The sequence below is a fragment of the Medicago sativa genome, chromosome 6 (genome assembly GCF_051527215.1).
Source record: "Medicago sativa cultivar Bolivia chromosome 6, Bolivia_mono, whole genome shotgun sequence".
Lineage (NCBI taxonomy): Eukaryota > Viridiplantae > Streptophyta > Magnoliopsida > Fabales > Fabaceae > Medicago > Medicago sativa.
The window spans coordinates 23,911,765-23,934,098 of NC_140754.1; the positions used below are offsets into that span (position 1 = coordinate 23,911,765).

Below are 22,334 nucleotides of genomic sequence, written 5' to 3' on the forward strand. Positions count from 1 at the left end.
GTACTCTTCAAATGAGCGGGAAAAAAGTGGCACCTTTTTCCAGTTTCATTTCATCTATAACTATTAATAAAGGCAATACATTATTTTGGTGTAGCCTTTTTTATGTTTCCAATCATACCCTTACATTTCTTTTTGTTTCCAATCATACCCTTACCTTCCTTACATTTGTGCCACGTACAATAATAACTATCTCACGTAACTAATAAAAAATAAAACTGCTCACCTTTCTCATAAGATACAACCGCTTACATACTAATACGGCTACTAAATATGATACAACACACACCAATACAAAAAATGCGTCGAAGAATGTGGAGAAGATAAAGTTCCTCACATGGTGTAATTTTTCTAAAAGGGTCCATTTGTAACAATAGCAAAGAGGAACATATCAAAAGGTTAGTTCTATGTATCGTTTTATCGTAATTTGCTTTTGCATAAATTGTAGTATTTGATGATATATTTTTTTCTTTAGGATAGGAATTTTTTTTGTGACATATTTTGTTGCTTGGAATTTCTCGACAACCCTTAGATAAGAGGTCATATTTTGTGACATTTTTTATTTGTGATTACTATTTTTAATATTTATTGTTTTTGTTGTGTTTTTTTCCGTCTTCCGTTCATCAAAGAGAGACATTGTTGGCCGCCGGAGGCGAGCTCGATAGGCTAGCAGAACCGAATATGGCAGTCACGGTGCTATGGATACTTTCTACAGTTTATTTCTTCCTTTTTTTCTTCTTCTTTTGGGTTATTTGTTGTCCTAATTAGGTATAAAAATGTTTTTCAATAATCAAATATACTTTCTTCTTCTTTAGTGTTGATGTTGTTTGTAATTGTTGAGATGTTATTCAGGTTGAGTGAGCAACGACAGTTCACCGATGTTCCCGTGGCTCTCAATTTCACAATAAATTCAAAGACAGGACACAAATGAAAATAAAAACAAGAGTGTATGTATGATGTATGTGTCTCTAATTTCACTCTTTACGATCATCATTAGTTTCATTTCTATTTTTGAGGGAATCATCATGTCTTTCATGTTTCTCACAATATTCCATATATTTTTTTCTTCTTATTAGTTGTCTTTGTTGTTGTTCTCTTTTGTTTTCGTTTTTTGTCTTTCGTTTTTTCTTCAATAATGAAACATTTGTAATTTGAGCGGTTACACCTTTAATCTATGGGTTTCAAAAGTAACTACCTCTCTCACGATGTAAACCTCTTTTTTATTCACCTTTTGTTCTTCTTCTCTGCCTATATCTTCTTTTGTTACTTTTTTTCTCATTAATTGATTTTTATTCTTTATTTTATTATTTTTATTATATTCTTTATTTCATTTTTGTTTTTAGTACTTCCTTATAAGTTTAATCAACTTCTTTTTTATCTATCTTAGGGTCTGAACATAAGAAGAGTGGATAAAGGGGCTGCATTTTTGTGATAGTGAGAGTAACTAAATTTAAGGAAAATGACAAAAAAAAAAAAGAAGTAGTATAAAGGTATTACTCATATTTCATGATCATTATATTGTCTTGACCATTTTACCATCTATTATTTTTATTGTTCACGTGCTTTTTGTTCTTATAGAAATTGATGATTTTCTCAATAAGGAGTAGAGAAAAAATCTCTAATACAAAAAGATAAAAATACTAAATTCTCAGTTATATTTGTGCCAATGTAATGTAGGAGTTTTTTGAGATAAATGTATTGTAAGAGTTAAAAAAATATATTGCGATACTTAAATTTATTGACAAGTGTAGTCATTTATCTAACAAAAAATTGGTCATTTAATCTGTCCATAGATGGGTTAAGACTTCAAATTCAATTTATTGTTATTCTACTCCTCCTTCCTTCTAACTCAGATTGAATAAAGCTGTCTCATTTTTCTATTCTTATCGTTTGTTTCTTAAATATCGTTATTATTTTTATGATAAAACGAACCCTGACTTAATTCATCTTTCAGTTTACATGATATCAATATTATTATGAGAATGCTAAGATCATATTCATGAAGTCGAGGACAACATCTAGCATCTTGGGTGAGTATCTAGGATTTCAATTTAGAATTTCTACCCTCAATTTCGTTCAAGTATTGGAATAACCTTAAATTTAATGTCATTTCTTAATAAACCGCACAATGAAGGAGGTTATCGGATTTAAGCTTTACGCAATTGACCCACGTAAAGAGATGAGGGAAAAAGATAGAAGGGGAGATGGAGCACCAGGCACGTCACCAGAGAAAGGTCGTTTGGTTGTCGTAAATGTGAAGAGATACATAAAGTAAATGGAGGGGAGGGGAGGGTAGTTTTGTCTGCACGACAAAATAGAAGAACAGCAGGGGTGGTTGGAAATACAATTTTAGTTTCGGTGCTTGAATGCAAAAACCAATGCAGGCATTTATCAATTGGGGAATACAAACTTTGGTAACAATCATAGTCACATAATTCGTGTAATCAAGGGAGAATTGCGAATTGGTACGTGAGTACCGAATTCGGGTACTTCGGCGTATTGGTACGCACAAACCAGCGAACCAAGCGTACCAAAGCATGGTTACCGCTGATTGGTTGAAAAAAAGGTTTAGACTACAAAGTAAATATAAAATGAATCACCATGAGTTGAGGACTGAGTGAGAAGAACATGAACAAAGAGTGGAGAGTGAGAAACTTGGTAGAAGAAATTAGGTAAAAAAAATACTTTTTTTTTATAGCTCACTATATTTATTTAGGTATTATTACTACTACGAACCGGAGCGTACCGAAGCTGTATACCCCTATACGTACCGAATTCTTCTCCTGTCGCGTACCGCGAACCCGTACCCGTACCGTGTACCGGAACGAACCGCGAATTATGTGACTATGGTAACAATTCTAATTTATCTCTTCATAAATATTACATTTTCATTCATTGTTTTAAATTGTTATTGTAATTTTTTTTTGTTTTTTTTTTCATAGGGTGCAGGACCAGATTAGAAGTTCTAATCCCAAAAGAGATAAGGCGTCAAAGGAGAAACTCACACAAACATAATAGACAATGGTTGCAATTTGATTCTATATATGAGTGCATGGTTGGGTTTGTGTGTGTTGGCGACGGATGAGAGTGTTGTAATTTGTAATCTTTTCTTTGATTAATTCACTTCAAATGTCCTGCACAAATGGGAATTTTTTTACTGTAAAGTAAATTATTTTCTTTGGTTGGTTTCAATTGCAATTAGTCCATTACTTTTTGCTCCGAATGCAACTTTATTTATCTTAACATGTTGTTTCAGTTTCTTAACCCATATATTATTTTTGTTTCTTCTTTTCTTTTCATTATGACTTATGAGACACATTTAAATGATCTCAATGTCTCTCTTAGGCCTTTCTTTTTTCTCTATAACCCTTTTTAATTATGTTTTTCAATCTCTATGCAGTATAATTTCCCCATCATTAAGCATAATTGAACTAATATTAACATGGATTTGTTCTTAAGAGTCTTAGTTCACAGATAGGAAGGAATACACAATGAAAATTTAGTTTATAATAAGTGAATGATGTAATTGAGATATCATCATGGACTTCAGAAATTCCTCTTGTTACATTTTACATTTTTGCTTTTGTGATTGAAATTTTTGTTTTTGTAAAAAAAAAATGAGAATGGAATATACATCTTTCAAATTTTATTCGGAGATGAAAAATTTACATTCCATGATGTGCAAAATCCAATATAAAATGGAGGCCAAGCTTATGGACTCATTCTAACCTTTCAAACAAAGTGATGAGTCGCACCGTATCAACAATAGCAATCAATTGAGTGTTGTTAATAAAACATATACATCTGAATAAATAGAATCAAATGTTTTTATATGGAAAAAAAAATGTCTCTAAAAACTTCACCGAATAATTGATGAATTTAGAAAATGATTGGTTGTATGGTCGTGTAGCTAAGCAACCGAATAACGATTTGGGAGATAGGTCAATAGGACAGTTGTATGGCCGTATCATGTGTAGCCATGAGAGAGAGAGAGAGAGAGAGAGAGAGAGAGAGTCGCAAAATTTGAATAAGTGATATGACTAATGTGTAAATATTCTTTCACTCTTTTTAAAATGTCTTCGTCTTTTGCAAGACTTTGATGTGTTGTCAAAGTTTTTTTCTTATTTCTTCTATTGGTTTTCCTTTGATTTTTCTAATTTTATATTTTGTGATAGACTCAAATGGCTTGAGAAATAATATAGAGCATATGTGTACTTGTTTTTACGTAAATTGTGTTAGCGATGAGAAAGATTTAATGTCTTCATCAAACCCAACCCCATAACTATCACTCATGTTTCATGAATATTCATCCCCCATAGATAGATGAGTATGTATCACAAAACTAAGTATATATTAAGTAACTACATGTTAAAGAAGTGCATGAATTACATTTCTTACATTTTTTTATCAAGTTTGATCATTCTCTTTTTGATCAAGCTTGATCATTCTTTTAATTCTAATAATTTTCTCCAAGATATATCAAGAAAAATAAACCAACATTGATGTTGAAAAACATATTGTTTATGAGTTACATGCGTTAGCGCAAGAGAAAGAAGAGACAGACGGGCACGGGAGTGCCCGTCCGGACGCTAGTATCCCTTAAAGCAAAAACCGGTACCCTCTTATTATGATTGAATCACATTCATTTCTGGGAAAGGAAAATTCAGTTGTCCCTTAAAGCGGCCGGTGACAAACATCAGTTGTTTCATCATCGATCAATCAACCAATGCTGATGGCACGGAGAAGAAGAGTTAGAAAAAGGGTTAGTGCCATACCTCATGCTCGTGCTCTTGATGGAAGTGCCTTTTTCAAATGGTATATATATTTATTCAATTCAATGTTCCTTTTCTACTTTATTTCATTTTTTTGTGCTTATACTTATTATGATTGAATTGAATGTGTGTGTATGTAGTGAAACATGTGGGTTTTCTCGTTGCTATTGCCTTGGCTGATATGCATTATTGTGACTCCAACAAGATTCAATTCAAAAGGTTACTTGGAATCGTTCCCGAAGTGAACTCGGCCAAACATTCAACATTTGATGAAGAGCCAACCCATTTCGCCTTATCGCCTTTTTATGTAACATTCCTCACTCTCACTCTCAATTCCATCTTTAGTGTTAAATGTTACTCAATACGCAGTCAGAGGATTCCCCACATTCACGCAGTCAAGACATTTGTAGACGTTCGATCAATTCATATTAAAATTAGAATCTGCATTTTTTGGACCGTTTAATCTTGATCGAACAGCCACCTATGTCCGAACTACGTGAATGCGGGACTAGGGAATCCAAATTTGCATGTAGGATATGTTTGCCATATTTTCCTTCTTTATTTGACATTGTCCTATATCTATTTTGCTGCATTGTTTACAAATATAAGTATAATATGATCTAATTGAGATGCGGTTGTGTTTGATTTGTGTATTTAGATGCCTATTCAATCTTGTTTATAACTATGATATGATTCATATTGAATCTTGATCTAATTTTCAAACAAACCGATCAAGCGAACCGATCCAAACCAAACCAAACCGGTTAGTTTGGTTCGGTTTCTTTTCTAAAAACAAGAACCGAACCAATGAAGTTCGTACTTTTTTTTTACCAAAATCCGATCCAAACCGAACCGTTACTCCACTTTTGAAAATAGTAGAAAAAAGCAAAAACAACAATGATTCAGACAATAGAAAAAGAAGAAATATATTTGGAGTCTTAGTTACGAGATACAAATCACTTGCAAGACTATTTGACATGTTCATTATGTGTTACGAGAATCTACAACATTGATCGTAGAATAGACATATGTTGCATTTTCTAGCAACTTTAACTAAATTTTAACAAAGGTAATTTTATTCCTAATTTCACTTGGTTACAATCTTGGAGGATGTAACTTGATGCATTCCATATTTTCAACTACCATTAGCACTTTTTCCTTTGTCATGTATAGTGTTTCTTTTATATATAGGTGTTAGTGGTTAGTTTGTTAGGGGAGAAAATTTGTCAACGGCATAGATCGAACTTTGAACCTTCTTGTTTAATGCCTCAATTCCCACTAATTACAAATTCAACGACTCTGTCATGTATAGCGTGTTTGCTTCTATGTCCGTTTTTCATCGAAGAAGTTGCTCTATAGTGACCGTCTACATTTTTCATCTATTTAGACACAAGTTTACAACCACCTGTCCTCATTGATTCATGAATGTCCAAGTTTGATATTCCTCCTCAATTATGTCGAAATTTGGTATATGTGTATGTGTGTGTAGGATCATCTATAATTACATTAAAAATATGCTAAAGGAGGTTAAAAGTAATTTGTTGCGGTAATTTAGGATTGGAGTGTTTGACAACTATGGTTTGTTATTTTGTTAGAATATCTCACTATGAAAGAAATGAAAAGGACTATAAGTAATTTAGGATTGGAGTGTTTGATCGATTTGTGTATTTGGATGCCTATTCCATCTTGTTTATTTTTTTGAACGAAACAAAGTTAACTATTATCATTAATCATCCAATGTTCAATACAAGAAGGATAAGAATCAAAAATACGGTGACTAGCCCAAGAACAAAGCCGCCCTAGCTAAACTATGAGCAACCATGTTCGCTTGTCTCCTAACAAACTTCACCTCGAAGTTGGAATGTAAAGATAACTGATAAATAATACTAGAAACAATAGCATAGAATTCCGAATCACCCTTGCACGGAGACGATAGAGCTTGCACTAGAGTAGATGAGTCGGACTCGAAGACAACCCGGTCCCATACTGTTCGCATCAGCAAAGTGAAGAGCCTCGAGTAAGGCTACCGCCTCCCCTCCAAAACTGTCATATTTGCCCGCCGCCATTTTGTTTGAGCCCGAATAAATTGCCCGCGGGAGTCTCTAACACAACACGCAAAAGATGTAATATGGTTACGGTCATGGAACGCGGCATCCACATTGCACTTCAACCATATCTCGCGTGGTTTCTCCCAAACCGAGCCGTTACCTTGCACTCTATTCGTCCGTGTTGCACAACCGGTTGTGGGGGATGTTTATGAACCTCCCCGCCATTGCTGCCATGCATCTAGTGCCGTCCTCCCAATGCTTGTTGAAGTATGATGAGCGGCATTCCAAATGACATCATTACGTGCAGCCCAAATTTGCCAAAGAAGTGAAGCCACCCGACCGGCAATGTCTCGGCTTTCGGAACGACATATATCAAAAACAAAATCGGTCAAACCGCTCACGGTTCCAACTCGCGGTTGCAACACGGTCGAAAGGCCTGCCCAATACCAACTTTCACGCGCCATCGTACAACCCACAAAAGCATGCCAATCATCCTCAACATCCGTATCACACCGGGGACATATCACCTCACATTGTACATGCCGTGATTGTAGTCGGAGACGCGTCGGAACACACCCTCTCGCATATCCTCCATAACAAATTACGTGCTTTGTGAGGGGAATTCACATTCCAAATTCTATTCCACTCTCCTTCAACATGGAACCGATCGGTATGTAACAACTCCATCATAGCAAGTTTATAACCGGTCTTAACAAGATACCTCCCGTTACGTTCCATCATCCACGCTATTTTATCATTATGAACTTCGCAAAAAGTGGTGTGTCGAGAATAGCTTGCACCATATCATCCTGGAAACAGAGATTCAAGTTTATCAATATCCCAAACTCGTTCCTCATCAACTATCAAATCGGACACACGCAAACTATGCACATCCCGACTTTGTGGGGATTGAATCCAGCCTACCATGACCACCTCGAACCCATGGATCATTCATCACGCCGACCGCTGCCCATTTCCAATTGTCCACCTACATCCATATAAAAGTAAGTGACGCGAATTCCAAATACTCCGCCAAGAAAAGCTCGGGTTGTGTCCAAGTTTAGCACCCAAAAACGAGGAATGTGGGAAGTACCTCGATTTAAAGATTCTAGCAACCAGAGATTCAGTTTAGACAGAAGGTTCCATCCTTGCTTAGCTACCATAGCGAGATTAAAAGCTTTGAAATTCCGAAACCCCATTCCACCAAATTCTTTGGGGCATGCCACACGTTCCCATGCCATCCATTTAATTCCTCGGTTGTTACTCCTTCCTCCCCACTAAAACGCATTGATCATCTTTTCAATATCATCTATAATTGAATTCGGCAAAAGATAAATACTCATTATGTATGAAGGAATAGATTGTAACACGATTTGATCATAACTTCCTTTCCGGCCTTCGATAATGCGCGTCCCCTCCATGCATTTATTCGTTTCCAAATACGATCCTTGATAAAAGAAAAAAACGTACCTCTTATCTCTAGCAATCATCGAAGGTAATCCCAAATACTTTCCGGTACCCATCACATGCCGGACACCAATAATGTTTGACAAATCCTTTCGCGTTGTAGCCTCACTCATATTACGACCGAAAAACACCTCGTACTTTGATAAGTTAATTTCTTGTCCAGATGCTACCTCATAAGTTTTAAGAATAGTGAGTAAATGTTGTGCTTCCACCACACCGGCCCCGCAAAACAAAAAACAATCGTCCGCAAACAACAGATGGGACACCACCGGTGCGCCGCGACCTACTTGTACCCCATGGATATCACCTCTATTAATAGCCTTATGTATTAGAGTCGAGAGGCCCTCACCACCAATATGAATAAATATGGTGATAATGGGTCACCTTGGCGCAACCCTCGACCGGGTACAATAGGTCCCACCCCGTCAAAGTTCATAAGCACCGAATAAGTAACAGAACTAACACACATCATCATCCATTGGATCCATTTCTCATTGAACCCCATTCGCGTAAGCACACCACGAAGAAACCCCCAATCCACTCTATCATAAGCCTTGCTAATATCAATCTTGAGAGCCAATTCCCCTCTCCATCCCTTTGTCTTCCTCTTCATTGAGTGGATTATCTCGGTAGCAATTAACGCGTTGTCCAATATAGAGCGGCCCTCAACAAACGCCGATCGCTCCTCTCGACACACATTTATCCAAACATCGTTTCAGCCGATTAGCGAGCAACTTCGACACCATCTTATACAACACATTACAAAGAGATATAGGCCTAAGATCTTTCATATTATCCGGGTCTTCGCACTTCGGAATCAAACATATATTTGTTTCGAAAGATTTGAAGGGAAGTAACCGCGATCCAACCAAGAAACCATCGCTCGAAAAATATCATCACCACACACATGCCAAAATCTACGATAAAATGCCGGATTAAAACCATCCGGACTCGGGGACTTGTTCGGTTGCATTCGAAAAGAGCTTGACGCAATTCTTCTTTTGTAATAGGTGCCGTAAGCATTATATTGTCATCCATCGACACACACCGACTCATCAAATCCAGCACCGGTTCATGCACACTTGCATTCGCAGCAAATAGTTGCTCAAAATAACCTTGTGCCACAATACACATATCCTCTTGAGACGTAGCAATCCTCCCATCATCCGTTCGGAGCTTACTAACCTTCTTTACTTTGCCGCGGGCTACCACGGATGTATGAAAGAACTTAGTATTCATGTCCCCTTCCTTCAACCAAGTGCATTTTCGCTCTTTGCTTCCAAAAGGCCTCCTCCCCGTACAAGTAGTCGAGCATGCCTCGCCCGAGTTTCAACATATTGAGTACGCATCATACCATTCGGCTGGGTACGAAGCTCCTCTAATATACGAATACAATGGTTAATTTCTTCCTTGAACCGAACTCTCTTCCTCCTACCCCAGCCTTTGCAACTTCGTAGAACAATTCATAACTCTATCACCGAGCTCCAACCCCCTAGTACCACTCCGGCCATCCACCACCACCTCCTCAATATCGTCCTCTAGGAGCCAACGTTTTCAAATTTAAAAGAATAATTATACCTGCGATGAACCGTAGGTATAGTATCAAGCAAGCATTGGAGTGTGATCTCGAGTGAGAAGTAAGCAAGTTTGTAAGTTTGACTTCGGAAAATGTTGCAGCCATTCGGGGTTTCCCATAGCCATATCCAATCTTTCTTCCAAAGACTCGATTGGTACCCGACTTTTGATCCACGTAAATGGGTGACCATGCAATTTAATATCGGACAAGGCACAATCTTCAATCGCTTCACGGAAACCCGTACACAACCAATTAGGATGAGGATGAATACCGGCTTTGTCTTGTTGAGACAACAAATCATTAAAGTCCCCAATGATACACCACGGAAGAGATGACATATCCCGCAGCTCCCGAAGTAAATCCCAAGCATCACGACGACGCGCACGTTCGGGAAAGCCATAATAACAAGTTAATCTCCAATCACCGGCTTCTTTATCCTCCACAATCGATTAATGAAATTTCGAGAGTAATTTAACACACGACAATTAGAACCATCTTTCCAAAACACTCGCCAGCCCACCGCTCCCGCCTTCCACATCAACCGCTAAGCATGAATCATATCCCAACATGATGCGAATATTTTCCATGCTTCGTGTATTAGCCAACGTTTCGGATAGGAAAAGAATGTCCGGTTTGTGTCCCCGGGCCAGGTTTTGAAGATTTGGAACTGCACTCGGGCTGCCCAATCCCCGACAAGCTCCAACTCAAAATAATCATTGGTCCCGGCAGTCCCGGCTGCCAGACATGCCGATAAAAAATGCTGAAGTGTCCGATTTGTGGAATCCTCGACAAAGTTGTTTGTCCTCTCGCATACGCTTTCTCCGAAACCGATATTCCATGTCCGCATTATATTCATTCTTACTAGTACTATGCACCTGGTTTTGGTTATCAATAGTTGAGGAAATGACCGAACATAATGTACCCGACCATATATCTTTAGTCAAGGTCAATAAAGGAGCATTTACATGCCTTAACTCCTTCACGCCATTGGTGGCCCCACATGGCACAAGCGTAGAACTAGTATGCTTACCCACTAGTACCGCGACGTGGTCACCCTCTCCACGAAGTCGGAGACGCTTGTTGCCTACCGGACTCGGACCGCCCATTTGTTTCGGCTCTCCTCCATCCCTCCTTTTCCACATTAGCCCGAGAACCCCCATCTTCCCGCAACCACCGTGATGACGCCCTCCCCCCGGCTTCCATGGATCTGCCCTAATAGCATTTGACCACCGTTTGGGAATCGTAACGTCCGGCCGAGAGAACCTAACCTCGCACTTGTTCTCGCTATGTCCTAGCACCCCACACACAAAACGAAGCTTCCTAATCTCTCATATTTGAAATTCACTACACACCATTCACCCCCATTCGCCTTGATCTTCTTCCCTATCTTCAATGGTCAGTGTCGATATCAAACCTCACCTTCAACCTCATATACTCACGCCGTAAGCTAGAATTGTTATTTCCGTCATACTCCAAAAACTCTCCAATATAGTTCCCTAACCCCATTCCGACTTTCTCCTTCATCATACCGGTTGGCAAATTGTAAACCCTAACCCATAGATTCATATAGTTCAACCGTATATCCTTTAACGACACCCCTATTCGCAGCTTCTCCGTAACCAAAGAATGATTGTCATATGTCCACGGACCACCCTTCGGTACCTCCTCCATATCCAAGGTTTGTGAAAAAATTGGAACAAGAATAGCCCCGGGTTGCGCTTCCTTCACCGCCACCCCCTTCACCGGTCGCCACACCTCGGACATCCGTATCTTCATCTCCTTGAGTCGAACTGGCCGGTTGACAAGAAAACGTCCCACCAAACATAGGCGAGGATCATGTTCGTAATTATCTTCATCTTCAATATCGAAACTCAATCCCTCATCATCACTTAGTGACAAGTCTTCGAAAGTTATCTCGGTCATCGTACACACGCTTGAAAAAACACCAACACCACAAACTCTTACAAGAAGAGAAACACAAAAGCTCTCACAACGGAGAGAAAACCGTCAGCAACCGGAAACCTTAAACGAGCAATTTAGAAAACCGAAACAATCGCAAAAGCCCGAAAGATTCGCAATTGCACTATCGTAATTGGACGTCACGTATTCAGCCAATGTCCCTTTTTGCTATCGGTGCACAGTAGTTGAAACCATCATGGATACTATATATTATAACATAATATATTGGAATGGCAGAAGCAGAAGCACTATCGCAAAAAGCAAAAAATTGGAATCGCAAATCGTAAACGTAATCGCAATTGGTCGATCAAACTATCCCAATTCCTATACTTAAATCACATGAATAATGGAAAAAAGGTATTGGCGCCTTACTTAATTATGTTGAACACGTGTTTGATGAATTCAATGAAAGTGGCTATGGTTGTTGAAATCTTAATGAATGAATGAAAGACTCATGCGATATGGCTAATTAATTGTGACTAAATCTGGAATCGGTGTTGACACATAATCGCAAAATCGCTTACGACTTTGATCGCAAAATCGCAAATTTTAATCGCTTGTTTCCATCTTGTTTATAAGTATGATATGGTTCCTATTCAATCTTGATCTAATTTTCAAGTTTGATTTTTATGGTAAAAATAATGTTATATTGACTATATAGTTTTCTTTATCAGGGAAAGCTTCATGAAGGGTCAAGACATGGAAAATTATAATATTGAACTTGATAGGATAGGGTTTGAAAAGTGGAAAAATATGTCAAAGGAGGTAAAATAGCTACCTGCCTGCCCTAACTTTATTTCCATATATATGTGATCATAAACGTAATTGGTCAATAAATGCTTAGATAAACTCAAATGAGTCAAAATTGTTGAGCATAATCTCCTTTTCTCTTCAGGAGAAGCAACCATTTGTTTCTCATGCTAGAGAATTGGACAATAAACACCAAGAAGCTTTGAAACAGGATGCTGATGGGATCATTAAAGTAATTTCACAATACAAATTTTGATCATGTGTTTTAGTATGTTGTTATTGAAATTATACATTGAAGTGTATGTCATGAAGATGGTTAGTTTTCTATTAAGTTATCAAGCTGTTACTCTCAATTGCTTATAGTTATTAGTTATACACACTTTTGCTTTCTTTCAATATAGATGAAAATTGTTATATATGAGGTGTAAACACACACTTTAGTGTTAGTCTTTGTGACATGTTCGAATGTTGGCTTATTTTTTGTTGATTGCATCTTAGAAATTTTAATTATACATGAAAATAGTTTCTGCAATGCCAACACTTCGTATCGAATCTGCTAGCTGTTCTATGTCTAGATTCAGTGTTGGTTAAGAATGGAGAAATTGTTGTGGACAAATGAATATCTAGCATTCGTTGTGGCTTCTGTAACAGAGATGAATTGGCTGTGTCAGCCCGAGTTTAGTCTGTATACAAGAAATTATCGGAAAAGAAGTTGAGGATGAAAAATAGATTAAAAGAAAAACTGAGCTGCTCCATTTTGGTTGAAAAGGAAATCTGGATATTGCTGTATTAGATTTGTTTTGCATGTGTCACCTGTGTGCTTCCCATATGGTGGATTCTTTTGAGGAGATTTTGTGGACCTTTATAGTGACTGTGGTTCAAACACAGTTTGAAAAAACTTTGTTTATGTGCCTTGCCTCGTTTCTTATCCTTTGATTTTGATGAAACGAAATTATGAAATACAAACTCATCTTTGACATGGTGATTATTTTAGATAAAGTATGGAGCAGATTCACCACTGGTTGAGATTCTTGATAAGGTTATTAAGGTTTTTCTACTAAATCTCGATGATACTATGATTCTAAGTAGTTACTTATTCATTAACATAATATTCAATTTTGGTTTGTTTGAATGGTTTGCAGACCGAAATGATCTTTAGAGAATCTTCAGCGGATCACTCAAAAGAATAATCTTTCGTTTAAGTATGACTTGTTATTTAATGAAGGTAAATATATATTTCTAACCGTATCTTTTCATGTATTGAATGAACAATCATTTCATAGGTCTCATCAAATTAGTAACGTTGGACTATGGATATTTGTATCATGGAGACATTGAATGTTGTTTGATTGTTGTACAGGAATCATGAAGCATGAAAAGAGTACCGGTTTGCTTTTGCTGAGTACCTCTTAGTGGCGCGATCTGCTTCTACTGCGTGTAAAGTTTCTGTGTTGTTGCAGGGTTATGTAGCTGCTATTAGTTATTTTGTTATTAATTCCCTCTGTATAACGTTGCAGCTGGATTCGTGGAGTTGAATTAGTCTTCTGTGTTTGTTTATGATATGCACTGCAATCTGCAAGGCTATTTTGTTCTTAGCTCTGCGACCTTCTCTTTGTATTGTGCTTAGTCGTACTTTGGTTAACAAATATCCCAACACATCTGCTAAGAAGTCTCATGCTAAGCTCATTAACAAGTTAAATCATTAAAGCTTCTTCTGTTAAAACCTTATGTAAGGAAGAAATTAGAAAAAGGAAAATATGAAGAAAAAAAGTGAGATGATTAAACTCATCTCAACTTATGTAAGGAAGAAATTATTTAGAAGATTTTGTCACTGTAAGATCACTACAGAATGTTACTAAAGGATGTTATCAGTCACAGTAGCTTCTATTATATGCACATTCAGTTATAATCACTACAGAATACAAAATACAAAATTCAGTTCTATTCTATCCTATGAAACACATACACAAACGCCAAGCACAACACGGACTCTAATTCTGACACGTCGCTAATGTAAACGAAATGTACATTTGTACTATCAAAGGACTTTGTTTTCGGACACAACATAACTTGATGGGACACTTTTGATTTTTTGTTTTCAAAAAGAAATTGAGCTAGAGCACTGGTTAAAGGACTTTATAGAATAATTATTTAATTTAAAATGTTTAAAAAGTGTCATGGAGGCACTAGTTAGCAAGACTTTTATATGAGTATTTAATTTAAAATGCTTAAAAAGTGTATGTGCATCAGTCAATTTCATTTCCAGATTAATCGAAATAGCTGACACGTCTTTAAATTTTATAATTTTCAATCAAATTAATATGACCATCAAGTTTTCCCGTTAACAAGGTGCCGAGGTGTCACGTTAAGTGCCGACATGGAGTTCCAAGTCTACTTCTACGTATGAAGGGATGGATTTGATCGAAATTTTAATTTTTTTTAGAAATGAAAGTCATTACAAATTGTTACATTGTCAAATTGAACACCTAATTGTTCATTAAAAATAAAACTAGTCATTTAATTATGTCACTCACTATCAAATCGATTCTGAATTATTTATCTAACAATCAAATCGATCCCTTGATATTGTCAACTTCTTTGATAAAAACAAGTTTTATTCCACCAAAGCCTTGTTCATCAACTAGAATAAATAACAGTTTTGCACATTACCTTCAAGTTCAAACTAGCAAAAAAAGTTTCTTTTCGAGCCCTATGGTGAAGATGACATTTTTGGTCATATGAGGTTTTTGGTCATATGAGGTTTTTAGCTAACACCAAAGTTTTGTCAATCAGTTACTTCTTCTAATTACACCTGTGAGAAGAATTCAATTTTTACACATGTGAAATGTACTCTCAATTTTTCAAAAATATGGGGACAATATTCTTCGCGAGGACATAAGTTCAACCTCTAATATCAGCGTTAAGTTTTTTAAATCTTAAAGTATGCCTCGTCAAATTCTTCGCGCTCTAAAAGGACCTTGAATACACGTTGGGTGTGTTTGGTAAAAAGAAGCTATAAGCTAGTCGATAGCCGATAAGCTAGCCGATAGCCGAAAAGCTAGCCGGTAGCCGATGGCCGATAGCCGATAGCTTATAGCTGAAAAGTTAGCTTATTAAAATAAAAAGTGTTTGGTAAAATCAGCTGTTCAAGTGGCCGATAAATATAAAATGACGTAAAAGGACAATCTTTTTTATAAATCATATATACAATTTTTGTTAATTAATGTATTTCTTTTTAAATGTTTAAATTTATTTCAAAATATTTTCATCTCCCAAATGATAAATGTATTTATGAATTCAATTGAAATTTTTTATTTAACAAAACTTTCTTTTAATGAATTTTACTCTAAACTTTTATTGTAAATTTTATATAAAATTATTTATTATTGAATTAAGAGTATGTAAAAAAGAAAGTGAACAAGAAAATTTGAAAAAGATTGTGGGTAGTTTTTTTTTTTTAAACGTGGGCAATTGAATAAGAATGTGGGTAGTTTTTTTAATTAAAATTAAATTAAACTATATTAATAAAAAGGTTAAAATTGGAAGAAAATATAAAAAGCTACCAGCTATAAGCTAAAAAGCTACTTGAAATAGCTTCTCAAAAAACGCTATAAGCTCATGAGAAAAGCTTGTTACCAAACACATCACGTTTTCATCTAACAAGCTTATAAGCTAATCCAAGAAGCTATAAGCTAGCTTTTTTGTGTTACCAAACACAGCCGTTATCGTTGCAGCATAACTAATCGGGTAGAATGATTTACACCATCATTATGATTTACTCGGTTACATACGATGGAATTGTTAACCTCAATCTCTTATTGATACTAAACAAAACCATGGTTATTGGGATGAACAAACCATACTAATTATTGGTGTTTTGATGTGTGAATCTATGGGTGTTGTGGCGGACTAGTGGTGTGGCGAGGAGAGGAATGATTTTGCATTATTTGGTTTGGACAAAAAGAGAGAAAAAACATGAGTTTTTATTTTTCAATTATTTTAATTCAATTGATAATGAACCGATTTTTTTTTATTTTAGAAATATAAAATTGCACACATGTGTCCGACTCAACTAAATTTGTCTACACGTATACATTAACTTATCCATATTGAAAGGACCGATATTTTTGCAAAAGAGTTATAGATAGAGTCAGATGTGTTATTTAAAAAGTAAAGGATTAAAATTCTAGCTTTGTGAAAATTGAAATTAGAAGTTTATTATTTTTTTTGTGTGAACCGAGTATCTCGTGCACGATTTGCGGAGACTAATCCATTGAGTCTTGTGGGATTCAAATGGACGGCAAGCTCTCCCAAAAAATTTAACTTTGTTGAATGTCCAAGACTGAATTTGAACACAATACCTTTGGTTAAATTAGAAGATACATGTGTCATCTCATCCAAGTATTATTGGATATTTTTTTGAGGGAAAGTGTTATTGGGTATTTGATGAGTCATAGATTAGTATATTTTAATGCTTTATTTAGTTTAGTTTTATTTAAGATTTGATTTGATTTTATTGCATTTTATTTCCTTTTAGAATATTTTACTTTAAATTGTCTTTTATTTTATTTTAGGAACGAATATATGGTGGAAGGTGCCTTGGAGCGAAAGAAAGAGGACCGGAGCAACATACGGCGCAAGAATACGAAGATACGGGACAAAAATATGTTCCCCCATACTCGTAAGCTTGGCACGGCCCGTGCCAACATGTGGCACGGCCGTGCCCGTCCCTGCATTCACTTTTGCTGCTTTTTCTTCGGGCCCAAGTTACCCCGTTGCAGCTTTACCGTTTTATCCCTTTAGTTGCTTAGTTTCTAAGTCAATTGTAAAGCTATAAATAGAGCAGCTCTCCACCATAAACATTAACCTTTACTTTGAGTATTTTCAAGTCTTTATTTCAATAAAAGTTCTTTACTTTATTTACTTTCTTCTTTGCAATTTACTTTTATCGCATTCTCTCTTCTTCCCCCATGTCTACGATGAACATGAGTGAGTAGACTTCTTTGTCTTGGGATCGTTGGATAAGTCTAATGACGTAATCCGGATCAAGCCAAGCCTTAAACCCTAATTATTTGTTACCTTAATTCCTAATCTAAATTCACCGTTTTAACATGAATTAATTATTATCAAACTCGTGGAAGCGAACGCAACATGAGAATAGTCTAGCAAACCTTGGGACACATAAAGTTTCGATCTTCAAGGGTCCCAAAGGCAATCACCCATGAGAATAGGTGTGGTTGTTGGAGGGATACACTCAATGACTTCGAGAGGAGCTGTGATATGCTAAAGAGAAACTTGTCCTTAGTAATTAAGATTAACGTATAATTATAAGTTTAAGGCTTGCTTGTGAAAAGATTCGTTATTATGATGAACCAATGATCCCGAGGCTTTTTAATATTATTGTTATTTACTTTCAAAAACTGCACTCTCGAACTTCTTATTTCTTTCTCCTCTAATCATTTTCTAAAAGTTAATTAGATTGACCAACTCCCTAGCGGAATGATACTCTACTTACTACTATTACTTCGATAGGCCGTGCACTTGCGGTTTGGCCCTATCAAGTTTTTGGCGCCGTTGCCGGGGAGTTAACTAATTTAATTAGCTTTTTCTTAGTGATTAGAATTCTCTCTTCTTCTTTCTCTTTTCTCTTTCTTTTTATTTTTAGCCTTTTATTTTTCTCGTTATCGTTAATTGAGTTGTAATGATCAACGAGGTCGAAAGGTATTTGCATAAACGAAAGAGAGACGCACGAAATAACACCGCCATGGCCAATCGCACTCTCAAAGAGTATGCAACGCCGTCTACGGCTGAGCCACAAGCTGTTATTGTGTACCCAACGGTTGAGGATGACAATTTCGAAATTAAGCCTCGCCCTACTTAACTTGGTGCGGCAAAACCAATTCTCGGGATCCCCCACCGAGGATCCCAATCTTCACATCTCTCGTTTTCCTACGAATTAGTGGAACCATGAAGGAGAACCAAGAAGCCATAAGACTTCATCTCTTTCCCTTTTCCTTAAGGGATAGAGCTAGCGCTTGGTTCCATTCCCTCGAAGCTCGGTTCCATTACCTCATGGGATCAGATGAGGCAAGCATTCCTTGCCCGTTTCTTTCCACCATCTAAAACCGCTAAACTTAGAGACCAAATCACGCGGTTCAACCAAAAAGATGGGGAATCTCTCTATGATGCGTGGGAGCGTTTCAAAGAAATGATAAGACTTTGTCCCCACCATGGCCTAGAAAAGTGGCTTATAGTCCACACTTTTTACAATGGTTTGTCTTATACCACTAAGATGTCCGTTGATGCAAACAGCAGGTGGAGCACTTATGAACAAGAACTACACAGGCGTATGCCCCGATTGAAGACATGGCTCAAAATCATTACAAATGGACCGACGAGAGAGCCATCACTAGTTCCTCATCCTCCAAAAAGGAGGCAGTATGTACGAAGTCTCTAACTATGACCACCTTGCTTCTAAAATTGATACACTAACCGAAACACTTGAAAAACTCAATGTTAGTGCTATCAATTCTGCTTCTACTCCTTCTTGTGAAATATGTGGTATAACCGGTCATGCCGGTGTTGATTGCCAACTAGGTAGTGCTATTAATGGTGTTGAGCAAATGAATTATGCTCAATACAACCAAGGGATGCGACAAAATCAAATTTTTTACAAAAACCAAAATCCCTATGGACAAGTAGCACCACCCGGTTATGCAAACAACCATAGATTCACTCGTAAATCCAATTTGGAAATTTTGTTGGAAAATTCTATTGCCAACCAAACTAAACAACTTCAAGAACTTAAAAACCAAACCGGATTTCGAATGATTCTCTTTCCAAGCTCAATACCAAGGTTGATTCTATTGCTACTCACTCTAAAATGCTTGAAACTCAAATCGCTCAAATAGCCCAACAAGTGGCTACCTCTTCCCAAACACCGGAGTCTTTCCCGGTCAAACCGAAGCCAATCCCAAAGCCCAAGTTAATGTCATATCTTTGGGGGTAGTAAGTTAGGCGAAACTTTTTCCAAGGTTAAAAACATTGGGAAAGAAAGTGTCAAGCCTTTAGGTGATAAAATTGTGATAGAAGAAGCAAAACCGCTTGAAGAAAACAAAACTCCATCCCCCTTAAATCTTGATAAGCTTAAACTAGAGGGTAAGTTTGAAAAATTTGTTAACATACTTAGGAAGATTTGCATTAAACTTCCCTTTGCTGAAGCTTTGTCTAGGATGCCTCTATATGCCAAGTTTTTAAAGGAAATTTTTTCAAAGAAAAGGGCTATAGAACATAATGAGACAATAGCCTTGGTCAAGGAAACTAGTGCAATCATCCAAGAAGCACCCCCTAAGCTTAGAGATCCAGTAGCTTTGCCATACCGTGTGAAATTGGGAATGAAACCATAAACAAAGCCTTATGTGACTTAGGAGCTAGTGTTAGTTTGCTGCCTTTGTCTCTTCTTAAAAGGATAGGGATAGGAGAATTGAAACTTAACGAAATAGAGTTGAAGCTAGCCGATCGTTCTACCATGAAACTTGTAGGATTTGTCGAGGACATACCCGTTAAGATAGAAGGGATATATATCCCAACTGATTTTGTAGTCGTTGACATTGCGGAGGACGAAGATGTCCCCATAATCCTAGGTAGACCTTTCCTAGCCACTGCGGGAGCTCTTATAGATGTCAAGAACGGTAGGATAGTCTTTCAAGTGAGTGATAAGATGGTAGGATTTGAGTTGGAAAATGTTATGAAAGGTCCCGCTCTTTACTCTTGTTGTATGCTTAACGATCATGTTGTGAAAGGACGTTTTATAGCGTCATCTACACAATATGATATCTTTGATCCATTCTAAGGACTCTTTCTAACCGTCAAGCTAATGACACTAAAAGAGGGCTTCGTGGGAGGCAACCCACGCATCTAATCGCTTTTGTTTTGTTTTTTTTTTGTTTTACGTTGTTTTGTAGGTATTTGTCCAAGTGTGATTCGAAAAATCAAGAAATTGAAAAATTTTGAAGTCCCTCTCGACTGTAGGTTGGCACGGCCCGTGCCGAGGTTGGCACGGCCGTGCCATGCATTTGAAGTAAAAATTGGACCCGAGCCACAGAGTGTTGGCACGGCCGTGCCCGATTTCTACCCAACTATAACCCAATTTTTTTTCTTCTTCTCCATTCATTCTAAACCACAAATCTCTTTCATCTTCTAAACTTCTCTCTAAACCTCCATAACCTTCAAACCTTCCTATCTTCATCAAAACTTAACCAAATCACTCAATTCTTTCACCAATCAACCACAAACTTCTTCCAAAACAAAAACCACCAATCAAAAACATCTTTCATCCATCCAAACCCATAATTCACCAAAACCCTAATCTTTTAAAACCTAACCCAAACACCACAAAACCTTAACCAATCTCCACATCCAAACCAACAAACCTTCCTTAAAACATCAACCCCAACCCTAAACCAATCCTTTCCACCAAAAATCTTCCCAAACCCTAAAACTTCAAACCAATTGCAACAAGGGTCAATGGCTTCAAGAAGAAGTGGTAAGGAACCAGCAAGCTCTCAAGGAGGACCTCCCCCAAAGAAGCAAGCACAAGTGAAGAATCATGGAATCCAGTTCAAAAACAACAAGCAAAGGGACATGTATAAAAATCTAATCTCTAAACACTTGCATCCTTCTCGTTATCCCGATCCCAATACTTTGGATGTCCTAGAGCTTTTTGATGATGTTTCTAGGCTGATAGGAAAGTTAGGTTGGACTGATTTGCTGAAACCTATGCGGGGTTATGAAAATTTCACTTATGAATTCTTGAGCTCAATAGTTTTTACCAAAGATAAGTTGGATTATGATAACCCTAACCATAGAGTTGTTTTCCGGTTGATGAATATTGATTATGACATGTCACTTCAGCACTTTTGTGAGGCCTTAGGTTTTGCAAATGAAGGATATATTCATGATCATTGGGATCCTAGTCTAAAACCGGTTAACTATGACCCACTGCCTTTTGGACACGTATCACCGGCGTTTCCAACTATGTTCCTAGAGCCAACAAAGCTAGCAACATCCACAACCCCGTACTTAGGTACCTCCAAAGGGTAATGGCTTGCACTATTTGGGGTAGAACCGAGCTAGGAAATACTAGAACCGATGAGTTGTTCATGTTATGGGCAATGCTCCACAACCACCCCGTCAACACATGATTCTATTTGATTGACTACCTAGACTTCTTAGGTAATAAATCAGCCGGTAAGGGAGACATAGTGGTGGGTGGCATCATTACATACATAGCTAGGTGTTTTGGAGTAGGTGAAGATGAGGGGATTAAACCCATTGAGGGCAACAATAGACTCAACATAGATACCCTCATTGCTATGAACTTCATTAAACAACGTCCACCCCTCCATTACCAACTCAAGCTAAATGTGCCTATCTTGTTTTTACTTCCTAACCCATCTCGGACTACCACCGAGATGGAAGAAAATTGGTTGTATGTTGATGATGTGCAGTTCTAGAGCAGCAAGATGATAAAGGAGACGGTGCTAACTTGCACCATGACATGGGAGAGGGTGCTAACTTGCACCAAGAGGGGAACCATGGCCATGAAGCCAGTGAGCTTAATGAAAATCAAAGATGGACATGGATTCACAATGAAATCGGGAGGATGAGCACCGAGCAACAAAGGCAAGGTGTTGAGATCTCCGGCCTTCGCAATGAAGTTCAAAGGGGCAACCGTGTCAATGATGAAAATAATGAGATGCTCCG

At 37.3% G+C, this 22,334-nt stretch overlaps 1 protein-coding gene, 1 long non-coding RNA gene and 1 other non-coding gene across 6 annotated transcripts; 2 read left to right on the forward strand and 1 right to left on the reverse strand.

Annotated features, from left to right (window-relative positions):
- The first annotated feature begins 257 nt into the window (after nt 1-257).
- On the forward strand, nt 258-3,220 carry LOC146914045 (uncharacterized). 4 transcript variants are annotated; one of them, XR_015013829.1, is made up of 7 exons: nt 258-395; nt 627-765; nt 850-955; nt 1,385-1,487; nt 1,952-2,027; nt 2,132-2,411; nt 2,940-3,220. It is a non-coding gene; the product is annotated as an uncharacterized LOC146914045 (long non-coding RNA). The 4 variants fall into 4 exon arrangements; XR_015013828.1 differs by having other exon boundaries at nt 627-955; XR_015013832.1 differs by lacking the exon at nt 1,385-1,487.
- Nucleotides 3,221-4,937: 1,717 nt separating this feature from the next.
- LOC146914046 (uncharacterized) lies at nt 4,938-14,141 on the forward strand. The gene is made up of 6 exons (XM_085720462.1): nt 4,938-5,076; nt 12,494-12,584; nt 12,715-12,801; nt 13,564-13,608; nt 13,712-13,794; nt 13,930-14,141. The coding sequence occupies exons 1-5, from the start codon at nt 5,039-5,041 to the stop codon at nt 13,757-13,759; spliced, it is 309 nt and encodes a 102-aa protein (XP_085576588.1). The 5' UTR covers nt 4,938-5,038; the 3' UTR covers nt 13,760-13,794; nt 13,930-14,141.
- Nucleotides 14,142-18,699: 4,558 nt separating this feature from the next.
- Nucleotides 18,700-18,806, reverse strand: LOC146914047 (small nucleolar RNA R71). Its single transcript, XR_015017014.1, has one exon. It is a non-coding gene; the product is annotated as a small nucleolar RNA R71 (small nucleolar RNA).
- Nucleotides 18,807-22,334: the final 3,528 nt, after the last annotated feature.

Bases quoted from the DNA above. Each gene is read 5' to 3' on its own strand.
- LOC146914046 (XM_085720462.1), top strand. From the start codon at position 5,039: ATGAAGAGCCAACCCATTTCGCCTTATCGCCTTTTTAT. The intron at 5,077-12,493 runs GTAACATTCCTC...TTTCTTTATCAG, and splicing joins TCGCCTTATCGCCTTTTTAT to GGAAAGCTTCATGAAGGGTC. The intron at 12,585-12,714 runs GTAAAATAGCTA...TTTTCTCTTCAG, and splicing joins GGAAAAATATGTCAAAGGAG to GAGAAGCAACCATTTGTTTC.